The sequence below is a fragment of the Mytilus trossulus genome, chromosome 4 (assembly GCF_036588685.1).
Source record: "Mytilus trossulus isolate FHL-02 chromosome 4, PNRI_Mtr1.1.1.hap1, whole genome shotgun sequence".
NCBI classification, from domain to species: domain Eukaryota; kingdom Metazoa; phylum Mollusca; class Bivalvia; order Mytilida; family Mytilidae; genus Mytilus; species Mytilus trossulus.
The window spans coordinates 69,004,920-69,030,927 of NC_086376.1; the positions used below are offsets into that span (position 1 = coordinate 69,004,920).

Sequence of the window (26,008 nt, forward strand, 5' to 3'; positions counted from 1 at the left end):
GATTTCAAGCACAGAACTGACTTAGATTCTAAAACTGAAAGTAGAAGTGGGAAAAAACAAATCTTTTGTGTTAAAATAATAGCCATAATATGATATCATAGTAGCTATTAGTTTTAAGATATGACAGAATAACTTCCCCAGTTTAGTTTTTATCGATTTTGATATGTATTTAATTGACTAATTTTAACCAGTTTCCTACAATGAACAAAAGAAAAGATGGTGAACTGGACATCAAAATTGTTCTGCTTGGAAAAGCTTATGCAGGAAAAACTTGTCTTGTACAAAGATATGTCAACCAAATGTTTACTGATACACCTTATCAGAATGTAAGTTAACTCATGGTTAATCCTAACAAAACAGTTTATTTGTTTATACTGTAACTGTTGTTTCTCTGATCAGGATCAACATACCTCATTTCTGGAATCATGTCTTTCACAAGTCCAAATAATTATGACGTCTTGAAAGGCTATTATAATTTTTTTCTTTGACACCTTAGAGAGCTACCATTTGATTTTTTAGGGGGGGGGGGGGGGGGGGCTGGGGGCTAGGATGAAATTTGAAAAAAATAGGCAGGACAGGAGTTTTGAGTAAAAAAAAAAAAGGCAGAATCATTTGCAAAAAAAAGAAGTAAAAAAGTCAGGATAAACTATAAAAAAAAAAGCAGGACCGGATAGAGTGAAAAATAAAAAGGCAGGACAGAGATTACAACTTAAAAAAATGCAGGACAAAATTTTTCATCCTAGCCCCCCCATAAAAATTAAATGGTAGCTCCCTTACGTCAGCCTCTCAAGACGTCATAATTATTTGGACTAGTCTTTCACCAGAAAAAATTGTAAATTTCGCATGCCTTTAGGATGTCATTTACCAGATACTAGACACTCCTTTATCCCTGCTCTATTTTTTAAAGGAATAACAGTACTGTAGTTGAAGAGTTCCCAGTTGCCACCATCAATTGTAGATTTGACCATTGCAAATGCAGTTTTACTGGCGACATGTATTGGAGACAGTAAAATGCATGGAGATTTGCAACTGTCAAATCAAAATTGACGGTGCAACTCTTCATCTACAGTACCGTGGGGCTCCCATATTCACCGGGGACACAATTAAACCGTTTTATGATTTTGAAGTGTAAAAACTTCAAAGGATGGCTGAAATGGAAGACATATACCAGTAAATGATATTAAATAACAAATAGGATTATTTTTTTAAACTGAGACAAAATTGCAGCACCTACTGAAAAGGACTGAAAAGCGGACAACGATTTTCTGCCAATTTCCTGAAGAAAAAACACAAATTCAAAGAAGCATTTCTAAGTAATTCTTTGACTGAATGCCCCTGTAAATTTCAGTTCTTAACACCTTGGAAATGTCTGCTATTCATCTGTAATGAAATTGATTTGATCAATGTTGTTAAAAGCTGCGGTTATTTGATTTAAATAGATGTGTAAAAAGGACGAGTATGTGTCCTTCATTGACAAAAAGAACAGGAAATTTCAAACACCCTTTAATCTAACTTTTCAGATGATTATATTCAAACAAACACGTTTTCAAGCTTAAGAATATTTTGCATTTGAAGTTATCTTCATATAGAAATATCAGTATACTTCAAAAACATTTAGACCTGAACAGAAACTGTAGAAAACATGAAAAGATGTGGCGAAAATGAGCACCCCACTCTACTGTTATTCCAATTCTATTACATGTATGAATTGTAAAAAGAAAAAATATGATAAAACTTGAAAAAATGTCTTAATTTGACAATTAGAAAAAAAATCCATGAGACTGCATGAATGATTTTGACAAAAAACGTCATGGCTAAACAAATGAAAACTTACAAAATGGAGGTTATTATGTTACCTGTATGCTTCAAATTCGGTTATAAATTACATTAAAATGGCCAATTCAAGGAAGGTGTAGTTTTCTTTCCGATTATATAGTAGTAAAAAAACATTTATTGATTCAATCAATTCAAACTGGGGGTCCCTTCTTAGTTATGCCTGGTCAACTGTGGATTTGATGGCAACTTTTAGCCAATGAAAAAAAACTGTTACATGTACATCCAAATTAAATTAGAATTACCAATTTATGTGTATTCTCGTATTCTCAGTTACTGAAAGCTAGATTAAAGCCAATTACAACTTATATATAATCATCATTTCTCCCCAGCATACAATGTAAGTGCTGATCAGCTTTACTATCATTTAGTGTAATGACATTTTCTTTTCCAGACCATTGGAGCAGCATATGCATCTGCCAGGGTTAAAGTCAATGGGAAGACTGTAATACTGAATATTTGGGTAACTAAGACAAAATAATTATTTAGCAGTAGATAAGGAGAATTTCATTTTACAATCGTTTGTAGACCACAAAACATGATACTGTAGATTCCTATTGTTTTTATTATTTACTTATGGAGGGGTCCTTTTTTTTAGGGTCAAATGAAACACAAATTTACAATGGCCTTCTCATTTTGCAGTGGTAGTCAAAATGGCCCTGTTACATGACATGTCTATTGTAATTATCTGTTCTTGTCCTGAACATGCATGAAACATTTGCCACTGGACATTAACCACACATCAATCAATCTAAACAAAATACATCTAGAGGTCAACATACAGTTTACAACATTGCTAAACATTAAGCTGTTATTCGTCTGAAGTTTAAATGTGAATAAATTAAAATAAAATATCTCTTTATTGCTTTAGAATATTTCTGGTTCTGAGAGATATAAGAAGTATAAGGACATAAGCAGAATGTATAAATGAAATATGACCTTTATTTCTAAATGTTTCAGGATGCTAGTTGCTGGTTCTGAAAGATACCAGTAGTATCAGTTCATAAGCAGAATGTGCATAATGATAAGAGATATGAGTTACATTTTTATTGTTTAAGGATACTGCTGGTTCTGAGAGGTACCAGTCCATGAGCAGGATATATTATCGAGGTGCTAAGGCTGCCATATTGTGTTTTGATTTAACTGATGCTGAAAGTTTTGATAAAGCCAGATACTGGTCTGGTGAACTAGAGCGTAATGAACCTGTAAGTAAATCAAAGAAATAAAACTGCTTGGCCATTTTTGGAAGGCCCTCTATCAGTAATGCTGAGACTAAAGTTGAATACAAGCAATGTGTAAGATCATGTGGAGCTATGTATACAAAAAAAGGAATAACCTGTCTCATGAAACCATATGTTTACCCTCAATTTGCCATTTCAGAATCTAATGCATTCTGGGTAATATTTCCAAAAGCGTACACCAAAACATTGTGATTGGTTTATAACGTGACAAGCAATAGAAGTTCACCCATGATGTAATATTATTTTCATTTTGGTGTACGAACAATGAGATTACCCATAGTCCTTAAGATTCTGAAAAGTTGAATTGTCAACAATTTTCTATAAAAATGACATTTATCAACTTATTGGGAAATTCCGTAATTAAAAAAAAAAAATCTTGTCCAGATTCATTTCTCAATGAAACAGAATACATATAATGCGTTCATTGTTGTTTGTTCCTATTTGTTCCTTTTGTCTATCTCATTGACATTGGTCTAAGTTGAAGGGAGAGAAAACTTTGAATATTTATATTTATTTTCTTGAGTTATGTCTTAATGATTTTTCTCATGTAGGGAATTTGGTGATGATGATAGATTGTTTTAGTCCTCCATTCAACTGATTTAATGTAATCATGATAATGTACTTTTGAAATAAGGGAAAAAAACAAAAAAAAAAACTAAATGGTTAAATTACAGTCTTCAACAATATTCATGTTCTTTAAAATTTGTCTAGACCTAAGGGGCTTAGACATGTTAAGACAAGTGACACATCATTTTTGAAAAGTCATGTGTTTACCCTAGATTTTTGGTCTTTGTGTGGTTACATTTCTTTGAATTTTGAAATTTGGTACACTTTAATGTGAAATTTTTAATGATTTCCCAAATTAAAGTCTGACTCCAATTTCAGGGAAACTGGACATAGAAATATAGTTTGAGTGTGTCATGGTCCTTTGAACACAGGTTCCTGTATAAAAAAAAATATTATTTCATATTTTTATTGCTAGGCAATTAAAACATCAGTAGAAGATATTTTATCATGAATAATATTGTTTCCTTTCAATTACTAAGAACTGTACAGAAAAATATTTTATTCAATTGTGTGAACATATATTTTTAGGACTGTTTAATATATTTATGTGGTACAAAGAAGGATATGGTTGACATAGAACCAGGTTCCAGAGCTACACCAATTGGTCAAGTACAATCATTAGCACGAGGTCAGTCCAAAATCACCAGATTGTTAAATATAATAAGATCAAAGTCAGTTACAGAATCGAAAAACCCTCAGTAGACATAGGTCTATATTCGATGAAGAGGGTGGGTTTTAACTACCTTGACTACCCTGAGGGTCTTGCACAATCAGTAAAGGTCCATATTAAAATTAAGTTCATCAATAAAGTTAGTCGAAGTATTATCAATACTATGCTGGTAATTTGTCTATTAATAAATTAAGAGTACTTGACAGGGACGAATCAAGTTGCTGGTTTGAGACCAAAACAATAAGCTAATGACCAGTAAGTCACTACAATAAAATTGCACCAATGAAGCCAATGGTTATACAATTTATATACCAGTCATATAGACAAAGGAGTCTGGACAACAAATTGTACTGATTCAAAACAATGCAGTTTTTGTTTGACATACAGTACCAAGTCATGTGATTGTAAACTAAAGGTTTAGCCAAGCAATACAATAATCCATCTACATAAAATCTAAATGTGTGACAAAACTATCAGTAAATGTCAGGGTAAATGGACCTCTGTTTTTTGATATCGATACTCTCTGTAACACGCTCTTCATCTTTCTAAATTTTTTTTTGTCTGTGCTGTTTTTACACACTGTTGCATTGTTGCATCAATTGTAGCTAATTTTTTTTATTGAATTCATAGTTTTGTTATTCCTTTTATTATATTGACTTTAAATGTCAGTTGGTTAAAAAATGCAAGCATCTTTAATTTTTTCTACACAAGTTTTCTCATTGATATATATGCTATCAGAGGAATAAAATTACATGATTCCGGTGCGAATTTATTGGTTTTTATTTAGTAGGGAAATCACAGTATTGTCTTGCAACCATTATATTATCAATTACTGTTATTTCTTAGTATTTATATATAAACATATTTTATTGTTCAGAAACCAAACTATTAAATGGATGAGATATAAGTTTTACAACTTAGCAATGTCTTCTCAAGTTGTTCCATTAATGCATCATGATAATTTCTGTTTTCAGTGCTCAGGTATATATAAATGGGACAGCAAACAAACAAAACAATAGTTGAATACATTTGGGAAAAACACAAAACAACTTAGGGTCAGCATGAACTGACAGTGTTATGTGTATTTATTTACAGGGTACTGTCTGTATGTTGAACTTATTTTAGTAGCTATTTTCATATTAAAGGTACATATATGTTTACCAAATATTTTTATGCTTTCAGATCTACGTTCTGAATTATATGAAACTTCCAGTACAACAGGAGAAAAAGTCAGTAAGTCATTTTACAAGTATCAAGGTTTTTACTATATCACCTTCTTTTCTATACTATAGTAAGAACTTATATGTATTGAGCACATAATTGTAGTTTTATCATTCATGTATATGACTTTTTTTTTTTTTTACTATGAACAAGAGGATGTGTATGAGTGCCAATAAGACAACTCACCATCCAAGTGAAATTATTTAATATTTGGTCCTGAACTAAAGTTGAGTTGTGTGGTGTGAGCAATTCTAGTCTGTTTTGCTACTTCTATTTCTTTTGTTTGATATTGTAACCAGAGCATGGAATTCTTTGTAATACAAATGTATTTTACTCATCTTCTGTCTATTTTGTAGGAATGATATAATATTATGATGAGTGGTATGGGTTTAATTTGTTGACTTGAGAGGACCCTGTGGAGGTTGAACATGTTTAATCACATGACATTTTCTCTTCACTTTTTCTGTGTCAATTCTGTTTGAGACCTGTTTACCCAACATTCCTTTTCATTTTTTTTCTGTGTTATAATCAATATCTGTACATTGCAGATGAAGTGTTTATGAAGATTGCTACAGATTTTGTAGATAATCTAAAGAACCTGCCAATAGAAAAGCCAAGTAAGTCAAATAATTCAAGCCTTGGAAATAAAAAATTAATAAACAAAAGGTCCTATCATGGAAAAAATGATGAAGTTTTATCTTATAAAATGCATGTTTTTGCTTATACTCTCGAGAACTATAATTACAAGAAAGAGTAAGCAGAAAAATAATCAGAAAAAAACCTTAGGTATATACTAAAAAAATCAGCAATTTCAATTATATAAATGCAAAAATCAATTTGACTGAAATCAACAATATTAGTGTTTTGACCTATTACAAATTACAAATGTACTTTATATAACTGAAATATTGATAAACAATCTTAATTTTTCATAAACAAGTAATGTTATTGCTAAAATGAAGAAAATGATAATGTAGTGGCTATATATTTGAAAATAGTTTGTTCTAGAAAGATTATCACATAATAAATTAAGTTGAAAATAAATACAAAATGGTTTATTTTTGTCAGGTCCACTAGAATCTTAAGAGCCTCCATTTATCACTAATTTTTGTTTTAAAAAGTTCACAGTTGCACAAAATTTTTAAAATGTATTGTTTTAACATAACAAATATATAAATGCCAATGAGACAACAGTCCAAAATGACACAGAGATTAACTATAGTCACCTTCAGTTCAACAATGAACAAAGTCCATACTGCATAGTCAGCTATAAACAGCCATGAAAAACAACAACCACTAAATTACAGGCTCCTGACTAGGGACAGACACATACATAGAGAATGTGGCAGGGTTAAACATGTTAGTGGGATCCCAACCTAGTCTTTTTAAGGGCATACGATACAGTTTTGATTCTGTATTTATAGTTTGATGAAAATTTCAAAAGGGTGCAATCAACAGTTTTTTCCATGACATCATATTTTGAGGGACTATGCATAAGTGACCATTAGCGGTGGACTGATTAATAAAGATACTTGCATAAAACCAGATATCACTGGAATCAGAATGTTCTCTAGTTTATAATGGAATATATATAAAGTGTACTTTTATCATAATAAAAAAAATCCATCCAAAGAACATGTGGAAAAAATGCCTAATTTGAACATAAAAAAACTGAAATCAGGTCATGTTCATACCCATAAAGACATGATACATGCACATATTTCATTATCAAAACAGTATGAAATTTATAGGTTTTTACCTGGCCTTTCAAAAAAATCTGGTTTCAGGTTACGGTCTCCTGCTCCAAAAAGAGCTACAGTGGCTGCAAATAAGTTTTTATTTTTCACTGCCTTAAAGACAGGATGTTTACAGTGTTGTCTTAAATTAAATCAAATATGTAATTAAAAATATACCTTCATGTGCTACTTTTTCAGTTAAATGAGGTCGAAATTTTGTATATATTTTGCTCAAAATTAAGATTTGTGGTCTATTTTCCCTTTCAAAAGAAAGCCATAACTTTTTTGTTTTAAAAGATAAACACAGACTGTTTTTTGTTAAATAATTTGTAATTTCTGTATTTTATAAGTTTCCTAAAAATGTATGCATTTTTAAATCAGAAATAACGAATATTTATCAAATGGTCATGATTTGAGAAAAAAATGAAAAAATTTTGCTGTATATTTATTAACATTAAAAAAAATTGCAGTATTTACAGCTTTACAATATTTGGTTCACATAATCTCTCTGCAAAATGAAACAAAATGTTGTTTTGAAAAATAGGGGCCATGCAATCGTTTTCAAATAAATCAGTTTGAATGATAAAAATCAGTCAAAATGCATCTTTTCCCAATATGTTGCGAAACTAACATTTTACGTTAGCAACGTCATCACCTCCCCTGTAACTGTATTGTATGCCCTGAAGTAAAATTCTAGCTAAAAAACACAATTGAATAGCATTTACAGACTTTTTTAATTGTTTACTTATCTTACAAAGATATACATGCAAATTATGAAAGTAACATTATTTTTTATTTTACATATAATTTATATATAAGATCTCACCTTGCAGAGTTAAATATTTCATAACCAAAACAAAACTGTAAAATATCTCGAATTGTTGTTTTGTATTTTGTTGAAGGAACCGATTCATTCAAAGTATCCCACCCAACAGATGGCCAGAGAAGAGGTTGGTGTAGTTCCTGTTGACGCCAATGCATATAGTGCAGTGACTGCCATGGCTTTGGTTGTGCAGATGTATATTTTTGTTTTGTTTTAAATGAATAGATATCTTTTGGTAAAAATGTGCAGTTTGATTGCTGTCTGAACTATTGTTTATTTGTTTTGTTTATGTTTACTAAAACCTTTATAGAAGATTTATTCTTTATTTTTATCTGAATTAATGCAGCACCTATAATTTCCCTATTGGTCTATTTTTATATGTTTTTTTAGACAGAAAGTATAATGGTACATGTATATGGTAATCTGTTCATCTGTCTGTTAATTTAACATAACATTGGTTGCAATGGATAACAGGGTTTCCCAGTGAAATGATTACCTTTAATTTCACATGAAATAAACTTGATAATTTCACTTCTCTGATTTCATACAGCAATATGTGTTGTCAAGATGTTGTTGAGGATGTTGCATCATAGGAACTTGTAAATGCATAGACAAAGATATAGATCCTTGCATTTTCTACTTTATTGAATATAAAAGCCTATTGTAAATGAATTAAAAGCATAACCAATCAAAGAATTGAGTTGCTGAACTTACCAGAAACCTTTTTATAATCTGTCAGTGGCCTCTAAAGTTTGTGAAGTGTCATTTGAGTTACATGCTCTTGCATTTAGAAAAGTTCTGGATCCTTGAAACATATATATTTTTTTGTCAACAAATTAACAATTTCAGTGTCTTAGAAGGACATTTCTATTTTGACTGATCTACTTACTCTTTAGAATTTCATACAACTGAAAGTCAAATACAAAATTAACTAACCATTGATGTCTAAAGTTAAAATGGACAAATGTTTAACCCAACTGACCGAAATTGAAGTTGGATTATTTTTGTTTGTAGTTTAGATATAGAATTTATATTTTTATAAAGATTGGTGCCAAACTTTTCAGTTTAATGCTGTTTAGTTTTTGTTGTCTGCCAATATTAATGCATAATTTGTTTATTCATATTTTTAATGGTAAAATATTTAATACATATACATGTGTTAATAAATATGCATAAATTATGATGTTTATTTGTAATGTAATGTATATGTATCAGGTTTATAGAAACAGGTCCATTGAGAAGGATTTACTAATAATTGTTGACTATGATAGTCAAACTGCCAAAATTTAGCCTCTTGCAGAAGTTTTCTTTTATAAACCCAATTTCAGAAAACACATATATGTATACAGTATAAAGAAAACACTTATTGTGACTGGACTCTATTAAGTGAGGTATTTTAAGTGGTCTTCTTGAATAAAGAAACTATATCATAATCAGAAAAAATATATAAAAATAATTGTAATCAAATTAAGTATCATTCTATCTAGTCATTCTGTATGTATAAAAGTCTAAATGTTTTTCTGGATATATGTCTCTTTGGGTTACTTTTCATGGAGATATATCCTACATCACTTTATATTCATATCCAAGTTTATCTAAGAGGTTTATATAATATTGATGATAGGCTAATTTTTCAGAAGGGATCTGTGATAAAGAGAAAACAGTTTTTGGGCTTTTTTTTCCTAATACCAAATTATTTCTAGCTAAAACATTTGATTATTCCTACCAACAAAACATTTCAAATGCTGTACCTTGAGAAAACATCTTAAATATTTGTTTAGTTATTATCTCCCCTGGTATGTGTTAGTATGCCCTCAAAAAAGTAAGAGAAGGTGATAGATTAGAACTAGTAATCCAGAGAAATTAGATACAAAGACTTGTATTATTAATGTACATCTTTATTAATATATATTTACAAATAGGCAATACAAATGGTTGTAAATGCAAAAGTATAAAATAAGTAAATAAATAACAGCTTTCAATATTGTAGAAAACTCCAAAAAGTGTAAAATAGCTAGTAAATCTTGTGGCCTTATGTTTTACATGTAAAGTTCTTATTCTAAAATTGATAACACAACATTAAGATGTCAAATTTGATTGATTTTCTTAGAATTCTTTTTTTTTTTATTTCATCAAGTCATTTACATTTATGTTCTGTTTCTCTGTTGTTGTTAAAAAACAACATTTTCTTTCATTTTCATTATTTACAATTTCTTTCATTTGATAAGTAGAATAATGGGATTTATTGTATACTTTGAATTTTTTGTATTTAGACAGGTTAATTTCACATGTAATACAGTCAATGAAAATCAATTTGTATCAGCCAGCCATATGTGATGTTATGGATAGCACTCACTGTTGCTCAGGATTGATTAAACCCCAACAAAATACCTAGGCATACAATACAGTTTTGTTCCCAGTGATTGTTTACAAAAAATTGGCATACAATCATTTTACATAGTTCATGTCATGCTGTTCTCATTACTTTTTTGTTATTAAAGATAAACAAAGGGACATTTAGAGAACAATGTTTGGTATTTAATCTTTATGTAATTAAAATAAATCATGTGAATAATCTTCCGACATGATAAAGCCTATTGACAGTATTGTAATATTTAAAAAAAGAGGGGTACATCTACTCATTTTCAAGCTTATGTATAAAATCCATTGATCTTTTCCCAATGTGTTATTTTTTGACATCACAAAAAAAACATTTTTTGTTAGCAACAAAAATACCTCCTCCATAACTGTATTGTATGCCCTTTAGTCTAAAATATAGTTGTTAGGATATGCATGGCTTTTACAATATCATACACCATTTTAACCTTCAACCAAAACAATCCCTCAAGCAGAGTTATAAAACTGTATTGGTGTCTTTGGATGATATGGATGTGAACTTTTTAAAAGTTTAGACTGGAGGGAGGCATAGAGATGTCCTTGTATTAAGTAATGTAAAAAATAAACTTACTTCCTCTAAATTAGAAATTTCAGAAAAGGATTTTTAAAAAACTCCCCACTATTGTTTATTCAGATACAGCTTTAATAAAGTATATGCATTAACCATTCTTTGAATTTAAAACCATGCATTCATTCAGATTTCAGAAGATTATTTTAAATGAACATTCAAAAGATAAAAGTGGTTGATGCTGAAACTTTTCAGTGATTTTGTAAGGCACCAGAGAAACAGAACATTCATTTCAAATTTCAAAGGTTTTTTTTTTTACATTTACCTTTTTCTAAGACTACTATAACACTGTGACATTCTTTTTTTTCATATTTTTATATTCTAGTTTCATGTTATGTTATGTTTTTTGTTATGTTTGAAGAAACCAATTTAATTTTTATATTGTTTATAAATTGTCAGTTTTGATTACAATAATTGAAATCTATCCTCAGTTTATACATAATGTGATTATTTAATTTTCTTCAGAGAATGTTTGATTTATTGCAATCTTTTAATGTGTCTTGTTTCAAAATAAAATTATCTATTTATGTTTTCCTTAATTTTCACATTCAATCATATCAATCCCTGAATCATGTGATTCATTCAACTCCTTCTTTGAGGACAAGTCTTCCTGCCATGCAGTCTTGACCGCAACTGGCATTTTCCCTCTTCCTGTTCCTGGGCAGCTCTTTGGACGATGGTCTTTGTATGTTGCGTTGTATGTGGTTTGGAAGTAAAATTGGCCATCTTTATTCAGCTGTCTGTGTTCTGAGGAATGTCTTATTATTTCTGCTTTTTGTGCTAGTTGTCCTGCAAATTGATAGAAATTTCAATTAAAAACATATTAACTTTCTTCATGACCCTACTTTTTATTTTTTTTATTTTCTCCAAGCACATAAAATACCAATAGATATCTAACAGACAACATGCAGTCTTCACCAAAAAAACTTGTGTCTATAGGAAATTTCTAACAAATCCCCCTTCTTAACTAGATCAAAGGACTTAACAAATCCCTTTCCTTATTCTGATTAGGGGACTAAACCAATTCCCCTCCTGTCTAAGATCATAAAATTTAAGCAATACCCCTCTTTACCTAGATCAAAGGACTAAACAAATCCCCAACCTTACATAGACCAAAGGACTAAACAAATTCCCCACCTGACCTGAATCAGAGGACTAAATCAATCTCCCTCCTTTCCTGAAGCAGGGGACACAACCAATTTCCTCCTTTCAAGAATCAGCAGACAAAATCAATCCTCCACCTTTCCTGAATCATAGGAATAAACTTATTCCCGTCCTTACCTGGATCAGGAGACTAATCAAATCCCCTCCTTCCTATATCAGAGGACTAAAAGAATCCCCTGGCTTAAATGGATTAGGGGACTAAAACAGATACATTATACAGATGAAACCCTATTATATAATAGTAGTATGAAAGTAATATGAGTACCTGTGTAACATTTCCTATGTGTTGATTCAAACTCCATTTTGTCTCTTGGAGGATTGTATTGACTTTTGACAAGGAATGTTTTTGCCGGTTGTGCTCCCCTCCATTCTTTAAAGGTGTTATTGTATGTTGATGATGGTTTAAACTCTTTACCATCGCCACTTGCTTTTATGATGTTCTCTTCCCTGGGTGGTGGTTTCATAGAAGCTGCAGCTACTATCACTTTAGGATCATCATAGTCCATCTTTAAAAAGTAGAGAAAGAACATTTGTATAAAACTAGCATCATCAGACTGGTTACACCAGGTCAGAAATTTGAACTTTACAAGTTGCATAGTTTATCATCCCACTTCTTGCAAAAATCATTTGATAAAAGTAACCTCATATGTCACATTTTGCGCAAAATGTAGATTAAACCGTATTTTCTAAGCAATGGTATAACAAGATGTGTCCATAGTACACGGGTGACTAGGTGGGTTCCCTCGGTATAATATCCAGTATGCATTCGGACTGTACAAATATGTGAAGAATTTAATTGTTACCAGTCTTACGGGTGCGTTACTCGCACTTTAATTTTCTATGTTCAGTGGCTCGTGAAATTGGGGGTCACAACTCTAATTTTGTAGTAAACTTAGAAAGATCGTATCATAGGGCAGATGTTTACTTAGAGTCAATGTAATTGGACTTCAACTTCATCAAGAACTAGCTTGGCCAAAAGCTTTAAACTGAATCTTCAAATTAAATATATAGATGAAGCTTTAAATATATTCAATTTGCCGGTATTTTCTTGATAAAATCATTTCCCGTAATACTAACTACCAACGAAAGTTCAAACAAATATCATCATTAAAGAAAAGGTTGTAGGTATATTTATTTTAGATTACTGTATGAGGTATGTATTTAATGACTTACGGAGTATGTACTGTTTAATGCCATGCCTTCCATTGGCTGTTTGTATACAGGTTTTCTGCCCCACAAGGGAACCTCTGGTTTACTGACGGTCCATGCCTTGTATTCCTGATTCTGTGTGGTTGTTCCATCAAACTTTATGGAATCATCCCTGTAGTTTGTCTCCTCTGGTTTACATAATGTTCGTTTCTTGACGTTCCAGTTGGCTTTGTAATCAGCCATAAAGGTTGAGATCATTTCTCCTTTTTTGGGATCAGCAACTTGGCTGGTATCTTTCTCCGGAGTTTTCTTGTTTGTTGTGACTAGAAAAAAAATATTCATATAAACAAATGAGAAGTCAAATGTCTTCACTCTGTTTTATCAAATTATCAGAACTTTGAAATCTATGGTTTTATTTCAAATATTAAAAAGTAAAAGTATATAATATAGACTTGTTCACAACTCGAGTCGAAACATTAACCATAACCTTGCTATGTTTATATTACAAATTTTCATGATCATTAAAGGTGACATAGAGTGTACACCATGACTTCAATCAATAATGTTTTCTATTGTTAACTTTAGTATACCATCTTCCTCAGGTGGTGGAATACTGGATTTTATCTTTGGTTGACTCGGTTTTTGCTCTGGCTTATCTTTACTCTTTTCCTACAATGTGTCAATAAGTAATTATACATACAAAGGTAATTTTATTTTAGAAAGTATTTAAGCAGGTTTGATTTTTCTACTTTCATTTTCTCACAAAAACATATTTTATTGTTAACTGTTAGCAGTTATCAAAGGTACCAGGATTATGATTTAAGGTCAAGGAATAGTAAATGGGCTATGTCGCAGATTTTTCTAAACATTTGCATACAACCTTAGCTCGTTGAACTACAAATGAAAATCGAAAAAATAATACATTTATCTCTTTTATAATCTGAAAAATTGCAGATTGATTTCTTTTAATATGGGTGAATATATGTATAGAAAACACATAAAATCGGCGAAAAACCTTCTTAAATTTGTCTTAAAATCGCCAAATCTCTAATTCTACTCCATAGATTTTTCTTAAAAAAAACTATATATTGTTGACACATAAATTTCTGTTTTAATAATATAAAATAATCATAGGGTCACCGACTTCGTTTTTTGTCAAATAATTAATTTGTTACCTTGTTGGTGGTGAAAAACGTCAAAAATCAACGTTTTACGGCCTGCAACGCGATAACGTTACGATTATTACGACGTTTTGTTGGATTTTTTCACAAAGAACGCAACTATGAATGATGTATACCGTAAAAACAAAGTCGGTGACCCTATCTTCATTTTGCATCATTATAACGAAAATTTATGTATCAACATGCAACATATAGTTTTTTAAGAAAAATCTATGGAGTAGAATTAGAGATTTGGCGATTTTAAGACAAATTTTAGAAGGGTTTTCGCCGATTTTATGTGCTTTCTATACAAATGTTCATCCATTTTGTAAGAATTCAATCAGTGATATTTTAAATGATAAATGAGATAAAGGCATTATTTTTTTCGATTTTCAGTTGAAGTTCATCGAGCCAGAGTTGTATGCCAAATTTTACCGAAATCTGTGACATAGCCCATTTACTGTAACTTGACCTTAATACGCCAGACGCGCGTTTTGTCTACATAAGACTCATCAGTGAGGTCAGATCAAAATAGTTAAGAAGGTATACAAGTACAAAGTTGAAGCGCATTGAGGGACCAAAATTTCAAAACGTTGTGCCAAATACGGCAAATGCAATCAATTCCTGAGATAAGAAAATGCTTATTTTTTTCGAAAAATTCAAAGTTTTGTCAACAGGAAATTTATAAAAATGGCCATGTAAGTTATATTCATGTCAACACCGATGTGCTGACTACTGGGCTGGTGATACACTCGAGGAAGAAACTTTCACCAGTAGTGGCATCGACTCAGTGGTGTAAATAGTTATCAAAGCACGAGGATTTAATTTAATACGCCAGACGCGTGTTTCGTCTACACAAAACTCATTAGTGACGCTTAGATCAAAATAGTTATGAAGCCAAACAAGTGCAAAATTGAAGCGCATTGAGGATCCAGAATTTCAAAACGTTGTGCCAAAAACGGGTAAGGCAATCTATTCTTTGGATAAGAAAATCCTTAAAAGTTTCAAAAAATTCAAATATAAAAATATGTTTTAAGACATACATGTATAAAGGGGGGTTGGGGGCTAAGATGAAAATTTGTGTCCTGCATTATTTTTAGTTGTTATCTCTGTTCTGCCTTTTTGTTTTACTATTTATTTGGTTCTGCCTTTTGTTGTTTGTTTATAGTGATTTTTTACATAAATTGCTATTCTGCATGTTTTGGCAAAGTTTTCTCATCCTGCCTTTTTTTTACTCAAAACTCCTGTCTTGCCTTTTTCAAATTTCATCCAAGGTTGCAATGTGTAAGACGAGATTGTCATCATGGTTGCATTGCATAAAAAGAGGTTATCAGCATCGTCACATATTGTAAGAGTAGGATATCAGCAACGTCACAATGAATGAGGCGAAGTAATCATCAAGGTTAAAATTTGTGATAAGAGGTAATCAGTAACGTCACAATGTGAAAAAGAGGTAATCAACAACGTCATAATATGTGAGAAGAAGCCGTCATCCAGGGTTGCAACTTGTCAAGAAAAGAAATACCAGCAAACTCAGAAGACGTGAGAAATGAAACAAAGTGTAGAAGCAGAGTCGCAGTGTGCGAAAAGATGTTATCACAGAGGTTACAATGTAGGTATGAGGAAATGTTATCAGTAACGTCACAATGTGAAAAAGAGGTTATGAGCAACGTCATAATATGCGAGGAGAAGTTATCATTCAGGGTTACAATTTGTCAAGAAAAGAAATACCAGCAACCTCAGAAGATGTGAGAAATAAAACAAAGTGTAGAAGCAGCGTTACAGTGTGTACAAAGATGTTATCACCGAGGTTACAATGTAGTTATGAGGAGACGTTATCACTGACGTCACAAATTGCGTAAAAAAAGGTTCTCAGCAACGTAATAACATGTAGGAAGAGGTTATGAGCAGCATCATGATGTGTGAGGAGAGGTTATCAGTAACATCATAACTTGTGAGAAGTGGTTATTAGCAACGTCAAAATTTGTAAGAAGAGGTTATCAGCAACGGCATAATGTGTAAGAAGAGGTTATCAGCAACGCCATAATATATGAGAAGAGGCTATTAGCAACGTCATAATGTGTAAGAAGAGGTTATCAGCAACGTCATATATATAATTTGTCAGAAGAGGTTATCAACAACGTCATAATGTGTAACACAAGGGTACAAGCAACGTTATAATGTGTAAGAAGAGGTTATCAGCAACGGCATAATGTTTGAGGAGCGGTTATCAGCAACGGCATAATGTGTAAGAAGAGGTTATCAACAACGTCATAATGTGTGAGGAGAGGTTATCAGCAACGGCATAATGATGAGGAGAGGTTATCACAACGTCATAATGTGTAAGGAGAGGTTATAAGCAACAGCATAATGTGAAAGAAGAGGTTATCAGCAACGTCACAATATGTGAGCAGAGGGTATCATCAACGTCATAATGTGTAAGGAGAGGTTATTAACAACGTCATAATGTGTAAGAAGAGGTTTTCAGGAACGTCAAAATTTGTGAGAAGGAATTATCAGCAACGTCATAATGGGCGAGGAAAGGTTATCAGTAACGTCATCATGTGTGAGGAGAGGTAATCAGCAACGTCATAATGTTTGAGGAGAGGTTATCAGCAACGGCATATTGTGTGAGAAGAGGTTATCAGCAACGTCATAATGGGTGAGGAGAGATTATCAGCAACGGCATCTTGTGTAAGAAAGATTAAGCAACGTCATAATGTGTGAGAAGAGGTTATCATTAACGTCATAATGTGTGAGGAGTGGTTACTAGCAACGGCATAATGTGTAAGAAGAGGTTATCAGCAACGTCATGATATGTGAGAAGAGGTTATAAGCAACGTCATAATTTGTAAAAAGAGGTTATCAGCAACGTCATAATATGTAAGAAGAGGTTATCAGCAACATCTTAATGTGTAAGAAGAGGTTATCAACAACATCATAATGTGTAAGAAGAGGTTGCAATTTGTCTCTTGTCTAAGGTATTGCAGCAACGTCACAATGTATGGAAATAATCAATAATAAGGGTTACAGTGTGTAAGAAAGGGTATCAACAAGTTTACTGGAGTTATGATGAGACCGTTAAAGCTTTAAATTTTCTCATTGACAACATTTTGGTATGTTTCTGTTATTAATTTTATCGACAGATTGTAGGTAATCTTATGTGCACCATTTTATAAATTTAACAACACCAATATCTTGATAATATTTTTTGTTAAAAAATCGAGAATTCCCAATATTTACTGCTAACATTTACCCGGAGGAACTCACTTTGAATAACCAAAATATTAACATAAAAACTATCCTTTCCTTTATCTAAATATTCAAGTTTTAAGCTAAAAACTACAAAAATATTTGAGACAAAAGAGACGATGTCTCTTTCGCTAAGGTGCTATTTTTCATTTGTTGGTCGGTGTAAAAGGGACGTAAAAGGGACAACATCTTACTATGGTTTACTAAACAGTTTCCTAAAACGTTTGCTAAGAATCTGGATAAATTTAACGATCCTTTAAATAATCTGTTTTATAGCCGACAATATCTAGTTTAATTTTGGTGAATAATCTCCTTATAGTTTTTAATATTCTAAAACTTTACCAATTCAACTCAGGGAGTAGACCTTTCAATATAGTTTCATTATATCAAGAGACAGTCGGTATTCTAATGGGTACTAATTGTGCACCCCTTCTCGTAGATTTGTGTTTATTGTACTTGTATATAGCACAATTCTTTCATAACATTATAATAGACAAAAAAGCACCTTGTGAAATTCTTTTTATTTACTCTTGGATATATTGATGATGTCCTATCACTGACCCATATTTCAATCAGTACTTGCATCTGACATATCTCAGTGAAATTAAAATAAAGGGTAACACTAATATAAGAAGAACTGTTTAATTCAAACCTTGCTCCTTTCTTCATTGATATTGACACAGAAAGACGACTTCACACCAAAATCTATGATAAACGGGATGATTTAATTAAGCTTTCCAAGTATCAATTTCCAATTCTCAGCAGTAACATACCCTCTGCTCCGTTGTATGATGTTTAAATATATCTCAACTATACGTTATGCTCGTGCATGTTCACACTATACAGATTTCACATACAGAAGTGAGTGCCTTACACTGAACCTAGCTGACGACATGTTTACCACTTCTTAGAATGAGCCGGTTTAACATTTTTGGCGTCTTTCTGCTAAGTACCGAACGTGACGTTTTCCCGAATGACTGTTTTGTCGAGTGTGAATTTGCATTGTTTTACCTGAACAGCAGTATATACTACTGTTGTCTATATTTATATACATATATGCACATACACTGATCTACCTGTTTCTAAGCCTTGTACAAATGACATTTATATTTCGAGACAATGTATGGTTATTCTGTATTTGAAACGTCCAGTTAAAAAATATTACATGTTATATTTAGGACAAGAAAGTAAAGTAAAACTAATACAATAGGTAAAGTCAGTCAACCGGGAGGAATGGCGACATTTATGATTGACACAGAAAAGTGAGGGTATGATGAGTATCGTCAGTTATTTTACCTCAGTCATCACTTTCCATATAAAATAACGGCACAATATCTTTACTATTGTTTTCAAATTGCAAGCGTTGAACTATTGGACCGGTCAATAGTTTCGAACTATTGGACCTCGGTTAAACTATTTCACTGCAAGCATCATATTTCGCGGAAATACAAATGCAGCTACAGGAATAGCCACTGTTGAGAAAACTGTGGGAGTAACGATGTCGCGATTTAACTTTTGTATCTAGGGATTACGTAACGTCAGCGGTGCATGTGTAACGGTAGCCTTTAAACCATTCATAATATAGATTAAGTGAATATAGAACAGTATGGTTGTGTTTCTGCTTTTCTTATTACGATAGTTGATTTAGCCCGACATTTGGTGTCTGTTGTCTCTTTCGGTATAATAAAACACTTACTGACTGGATATCCGTGGAATAGTAATTTTGTTGTCCCCTCGGATACAACTATTGCCCTCGGCTATGTCTCAGGGCAGTAGTTATACCTCGGGACAATAACCTTACTATTCCCCTCATACCCAGTCAATAACAAAATCGAGAAAGGAAATGGCCGGGGAATGTGTCAATAAGTATACAAATAATCTGCCTTGCTAGAAAGCGTGTCATACTTTCTTCATTGGACATCATCTTCGCTAGAGCCAATGGTTACGATTCCGGTCGCATTGAATATAAATACATATCGGGCAAATACATCCCGTAGAGTCAGGTGGACAGACCTTGTGCATTTTGTGCCCTTATAGTAAAGTATAGATGGATTCGAGTAAGAAGTAACTATATGTTTATCAACATAAATCCACTGGTAAAAGATCACCATATTTGGTTGTCATGACATCGCAACTTACCTCTTGATTCGGGCAAGTTTTTGACAGCAATCGATCAACATTTGAATGTAGCATCGATGGTGGGATTATCATATTCGGACGACATTTTTTGATGACATCCGGGCTATAAGTCAGGTATGATAGCTGATACATCGACTGACAGGAGAACTTATAGTCTGGTGGTTTGAAACTCTGTTCCCCAACGCAGGTGAATGGTTTTCTTCTTTTGACCTAAGAACGAAAATGTTGCTGTTATGTATGCATTATTGTTCATAAACTTGAAAGCCTTAATATAATAATAGACCCGAGAACAAGGACAAGTATTTTGCCGGATAGTACCATATAGACCACAGCCGTAGGACAGGTATATTTAATTATACTGTCCTGTTTTAAAAATTTTGTTATTTATATACATCCAGTGGTCTCACTTATTAGTTTTATACTACAAGTACAGCCCTGTTTTACTGCGGTGTTATTTACGTTTGTCAAATTGTATGTATGCATTAGCGATTGCGGAAGGATGTTACCGGGGACTTTACAACATCTAACCAAAACAAGGTCCATTTTGATCTACATATCACGTTTCATTGACTCGGTTTAATTTTTTTTTTAATCAACGCAATGTACAGATATGATATGACAATAAACTATCGAATCCAGACGAAAGAAATTGATTTATATAGTGAAATGCTTAATGAGTTGTACAAGTATTTAGTGATAAGTTAAGCCTTGCAATATTAAGATATCCTATCATTGTAACTGTTTGTTTTTGTATTTAAAATTCAGTTACCTCTTTAGGACAAAAATCTGAAGCATATGTAGTTTTTCTATATGTCTTTTCCCTAGTAGTTATCTCATCTTGTAGATATTTATATTGCTCATTTTCCTTTAGCTTTTTTTTCTCTTTTTTCTCTCGACCTGTCAACTGCAAACAAAAACGAAAGTTTGATTAATTTTAATCTTGATTGGTAATTTGATTGTTATGCCCCACCTACAATAGTAGAGGGGCATTATGTTTTCTGGTCTGTGGCTCCGTTCGTTGTACCGTCTGTGCGTCCGTTCGTCCGTTCAGGTTAAAGTTTTTGGTCAAGGTAGTTTTTGATGAAGCTGAAGTCCAATCAACTTGAAACTTAGTACACTTGTGGCTTATGATATGATCTTTCTAATCTTAAAGCCAAATTAGACTTTTGACTCCAATTACATTGTCCGCCGAACATAGAAAATGAAAGTGGGAGTTTCAGGTTAAAGTTTTTGGTCAAGGTAGTTTTTGATGAAGCTGAAGTCCAATCAACTTGAAACTTAGTACATATGTTCCCTATAGTATGATCTTTCTAATTTTAATGCCAAATTAGATTATTACCCAATGTCATGGTCCATGGAACATGGAAAAGGATAGTGCAAGTGGGGCATCCGTGTACTTTGGACACATTCTTGGTGGGTTTTTTTTTTTTTTATCTCAATACACAATTTTTGCTATGTAACAAAGCATAACCATCAACGAGCACATACTTTTTTTTTATCGACTTTTTAGAATTAATTGACTTGTTTGTAGTACTGTGGATTCGTTATTATTCGTTGAATACCAATTTTCGTGGGTTTCGTAAGTACAAGTGATCCACGAATTCAATGTTCTACGAATCATGAATTATCAAAGGGTTTGTATTCAGAGATAAGTAAAAAGACGAACTCAAATCGCTTTCGACATTCATGTTTGGAAACCCATTGCATTGAAAGACCTATCCTGTAAACTAACACGTAGACATATTTTTTTCTGTTCAAAAGAAATATCATTCTTCACCGTGAAATTAAAATAAAATAGAATTAATCAAATGAGCAAGTCTCTCGAAGGGCTGGTTATAATCATTTATATAAGACCTATCAATTTGATAACAAAAAGTTTTGCCACTCAATTCTCAATCCTTTTCACTAAGTCGTTTGTAGGAAAGTGCCTTCATGGCAACTTCTATCTTTTTTGTGGTGTTCTTTTTGATAAATAAGTTTAACAAGCGTTTAAGATTTTGAAGTTGTTTTGTCACCTTGCACATGTAGTTGAGCTAGTGTCACCTTTTCACAATGCTAAATATATTGGAAAACATTATGTAGAGTAAATTTTATAACTCTTCAGAAACAAAGTGCTTTTTTCCTTCATTTAATTCTAGCCTTTCTAACGGGAAGGATTGTGTCTGATATTCATATGATGAAGACATAATCTTTCAATCAGTTTAATTGAAGTCTGGAGCTGCCGGTATGTCAGTTAACTGCTAGTAGTTTGTTGTTATTTATGTATTAATGTCATTATCTTTATTTTCTTTTGTTACATCTTATGAAATCAGACTCGGACTTCTCTTGAACTGAATTTTAATGTGCGTATTGTTATGCGTTTACCTTTCTACATTGGCTAGAGGTATAGGGGGAGGTTGAGATCTCATAAACATGTTTAATCCCGCCGCCTTTTTGCGCCTGACCCAAGTCAGGAGCCTTTGGCCTTTGTTAGTCTTGTATTATTTTTAATTTTAGTTTCTTGTGTACAATTTGGAGTTTAGTATGGCATTCATTACCACTGAGCTGGTATATATATTTGTTTGGGGGCCGGCTGATTGACGCCTCCGCGTGCGGGAGTTTTTCGCTGCATTGAAGACATGTTGGTGACCTTCTGCATGCTGTTGTTTGTTTTATGGTCGGGTTGTTGTCTCTTTGACACATTCACCATTTTCATTCTAAATTTTATTTCTACTCCTGTTATTCAGTTAAAAGGAAATAAAATTTGAAATAGTCTGTATTCTCTTCTGGTAAATATTATTACCGTAACCTTTGGCGGAGCATAGTCCATTTTGTAAGTTGTATCCGACTTCATTGTGGCTGCGACCTCATATTTATTGCTTTTTGGACGTATAGATGTTCTTGGTTTCTGGAATGGCCATTTTCTGTAGACCTGTTTAATGAGAAAGCCTTGATTTTATTAAACTTCACGTTAAAACGCAATATTTTGATTGGGTACTACGAGGGTGTTAATTTACTCTATCATGCACATGGCTGAGCGGGTGACAATTATTTTGAATGTAACTCTCTCGTCTAGACCAATAAAAATCAATAATTTAAAGGCATTCTTTGGTGTAAATTCGATTCATCAAGGTATTAAAGAAAATGTTTAAGTTCTACGGTTTGGCTCAAATTCTAAAATTTGACTGTCAAAATAAAAAAATAAAACATCTTGCTTCGATTCTGTTGATTGTTCAATACCCGTAACGTTGGTATGTACATGACGTCATAGAAAATACTTTTTAAAAAATGCATCTATAAAAGACAACAATGATAGGACATTTAGTATAATAAATTAAATAACACATAGCTGAGAGGGTTATATAGCAGATTGGTACCCATCGTAAAAAAAAGCATTGTCAACCTTGGCTTCGCTATTCAATTATGTAAAATAAATCAAAAAGACCCTCCGACATTGGTATATATAACTCTTTCAGTTGAAATAAATGTTCGACTAATGTTCTATCATTGTCATAGTTTTATTTGTGTTGTATGCGTAATATGAAGGAAGCCGTCAGACTCAAAATCTAGAAAACAAATAAACGCACGTTTGACAACATTTGTTGTTGGGCATTTTTGGTCTGAACTGTGCCTTTTTTCTACTGCATTTTGAATTTAGAGGGTAATGAAAATTAGTCATATAGTACAATATGTTTATGAAATTTAACAAATAACTTCGGTTGATCATTTTTGGCCAGTTTATATAAAAATAAGAAGATTTGTTATAACTGCCTACGAGACAACTATCTAGCAGAAACCAAATGATAGATATCAAAATTTTAACACAACTATATGTCGCCGAACAGTCTTTAACAATAAGCAAAACCCATACCGCAAAATAGCTTGAAAAGGTCCCGAAATGACAATTGTAAAAATATCCAAACGAGATAAATACGGTCTGATTAATGATAAATGCAGAACCATGAATGTGTTTCTACATTTGTATTTCTAGTATACGTTTTGAGATAATAACCAGAAATACTGAAAATCGTTTTTAAAAGGAAAAAAACTCCTAGTACAAAAATTTTGTTATTACTAGTAGGTTACTTTAAAGGACTATATATAAAATATGAAATACAAAAAATCCGATGGTATACGTCTCTTTCTGTTTAAAAGTTTGTTTTTTTTCGGAAATGTATTGAAATATAAACAGAGATATTTTTAGTCAAGAAGATATAATTTACTTAGCATATTTTGCGAGAATATTGATAATTTTATCAATATTGACTTTGTTTTAAAATTTCAAGGAAAAGACAGTGGAAGATATCGTCTGTATCATTACCTTGACTTTTGTTACATGTAAAGACGCTTATTTATCAATGTTGGCTTTTATTTTCGTTATATTTTCAAATTTGCTTTCAGAAATGTGCTCCGTTTTGCGTTCAGGTGCATTGCCATTGTCAATTTGCCACCTGATTGCCATACAAACCTGTGTATACTAGTGTATGACCCTAAAGTAAATCAAACCTACCGCCTGGTATTCGGATACACTGTCTATTTTCTTCGACTTAAAGTTCTTTGCTTCAAAATGAGGAATGCCCCTGGAAAAGACATTTATTTAAAGTCAGTTTAATTCATGAAATAATGAACGTGCATGATTCTGTTATCATATCATGACACAATGCACGAGATCTGTTAAAAAAATACATGAATACCATAAATTATTTGTTAGTAAAATTTAGCTTGTGTTTCTAACAGTCGTCGTGCATGTTTTTTTTAAACCACCACCGAATCTGTCTCTTACTTAGGGTTTAATTTGTAAAGTTATATTGAGAATGGAAATGGGGAATGTGTCAAAGAGACAATTAACAACCCGACCAAATAAAAATACAACAGCAGAAGGTCACCAACAGGTCTTCAATGTAGCGAGAAATTCCCGCACCCGGAGGCGTCCTTCAGCTGGCCCCTCAACAAATATATACTAGTTTAGTAATATTGAACGCCATACTTATTTCCAAATAGTACACAAGAAACTAAAATTAAAATAATACAAGACTAACAAAGGCCAGAGGCTCCTGACTTGGGACAGGCGCAAAAATGCGGCGGGGTTAAACATGTTTGTGAGATCTCAACCCTCCCCCTATACCTCTAACCAATGTAGAAAAGTAAACGCATAACAATGATTGATTGGGTGTTTGATCTCCAGTTGCATACTAGTATAAAGTTTCAACAATGCACCATTTTAAGGGATCGCTGGCACAATAGCATTTCCCTAACCTGGTGTAAAAAGTAAAAACACAAAAATACTGAACTCCGAGGAAAATTCAAAAAGGAAAATCAAAAATCAAAAGGCAAAATCAAAATTCCAAACACATCAAACGAATGGATAACAAATGTCATATTCCTGACTTGGTACAGGCATTTTCTAATGTAGAAAATGGTGGATTGAACCTGATTTTATAGCTAGCTAAACCTCTCACTTGTATGACAGTCGCATCATATTCCATTACATTGTCAACGATGTATGAACAAAGCAAACATACTCAAAGAGTAAAAATGTCAAAAATAGGGGTACAGCAGTCAATATTGGGTGTTATCATCTTAATATCACCATAAAAACAACAAATGTAACGAAGAATCACAAAAAGGCATACATCAAATTTAACATACTCATTTTGCTTTTCTTGTACCACTTAATTTATGTATATAAAATCTACCCGTAAAGGAAAAAAGGTTTTCATTGCAACAACAACAAAAAAACACTGTCGAAATCAGTTGAAATGGAAACTTAAAGAATTAAGATTGTATTGCAGACAAAAGACTATTGGCGTTATCTTCAACTTGGGATGCTTGGAAAGATTTGAATTAACGACCAATTTTCAAAAGATATCTACACTGCAGCACATATTGTTGCCTCTCCCCCTCACTCTCTTACTCTCTCTGGAAAATAATCGACTAAGCTTTATATATTTTTTTTTTACCTTGGATTCTTCACTGGATCAACCACGACTATTATTTTAGAGCTGGACATTCCTCAGCGGTACGCGAAAAACGGACGTTGATTTTTTCTCCTCCCTCACCCGCATTCACTTCGTTGAACTCCCTTCGTTACCGGCTCAACAATGTGACG

The 26,008-nt window shown here is 32.5% G+C and overlaps 2 protein-coding genes across 3 annotated transcripts; one reads left to right on the forward strand and one right to left on the reverse strand.

Annotated features, from left to right (window-relative positions):
* The first annotated feature begins 28 nt into the window (after positions 1-28).
* Positions 29-11,584, forward strand: LOC134715833 (ras-related protein Rab-24-like). The gene is made up of 7 exons (XM_063578328.1): positions 29-326; positions 2,228-2,296; positions 2,892-3,038; positions 4,170-4,269; positions 5,494-5,544; positions 6,081-6,149; positions 8,171-11,584. Exons 1-7 carry the CDS (start codon positions 201-203, stop codon positions 8,236-8,238), a joined length of 630 nt encoding a protein of 209 aa, XP_063434398.1. The 5' UTR covers positions 29-200; the 3' UTR covers positions 8,239-11,584.
* Positions 10,951-26,008, reverse strand: LOC134715832 (uncharacterized). Of its 2 annotated transcripts, none has more exons than XM_063578327.1 (9): positions 25,860-26,008; positions 24,410-24,479; positions 22,709-22,831; positions 20,690-20,824; positions 19,921-20,130; positions 13,960-14,038; positions 13,394-13,692; positions 12,486-12,726; positions 10,951-11,845 (listed from the first exon to the last, which is right to left on the reverse strand). In XM_063578327.1, exons 1-9 carry the CDS (start codon positions 25,907-25,909, stop codon positions 11,592-11,594), a joined length of 1,461 nt encoding a protein of 486 aa, XP_063434397.1. In that variant the 5' UTR covers positions 25,910-26,008; the 3' UTR covers positions 10,951-11,591. The 2 variants fall into 2 exon arrangements, with proteins under 2 accessions (XP_063434397.1, XP_063434396.1); XM_063578326.1 differs by having other exon boundaries at positions 22,703-22,831; positions 25,860-26,007.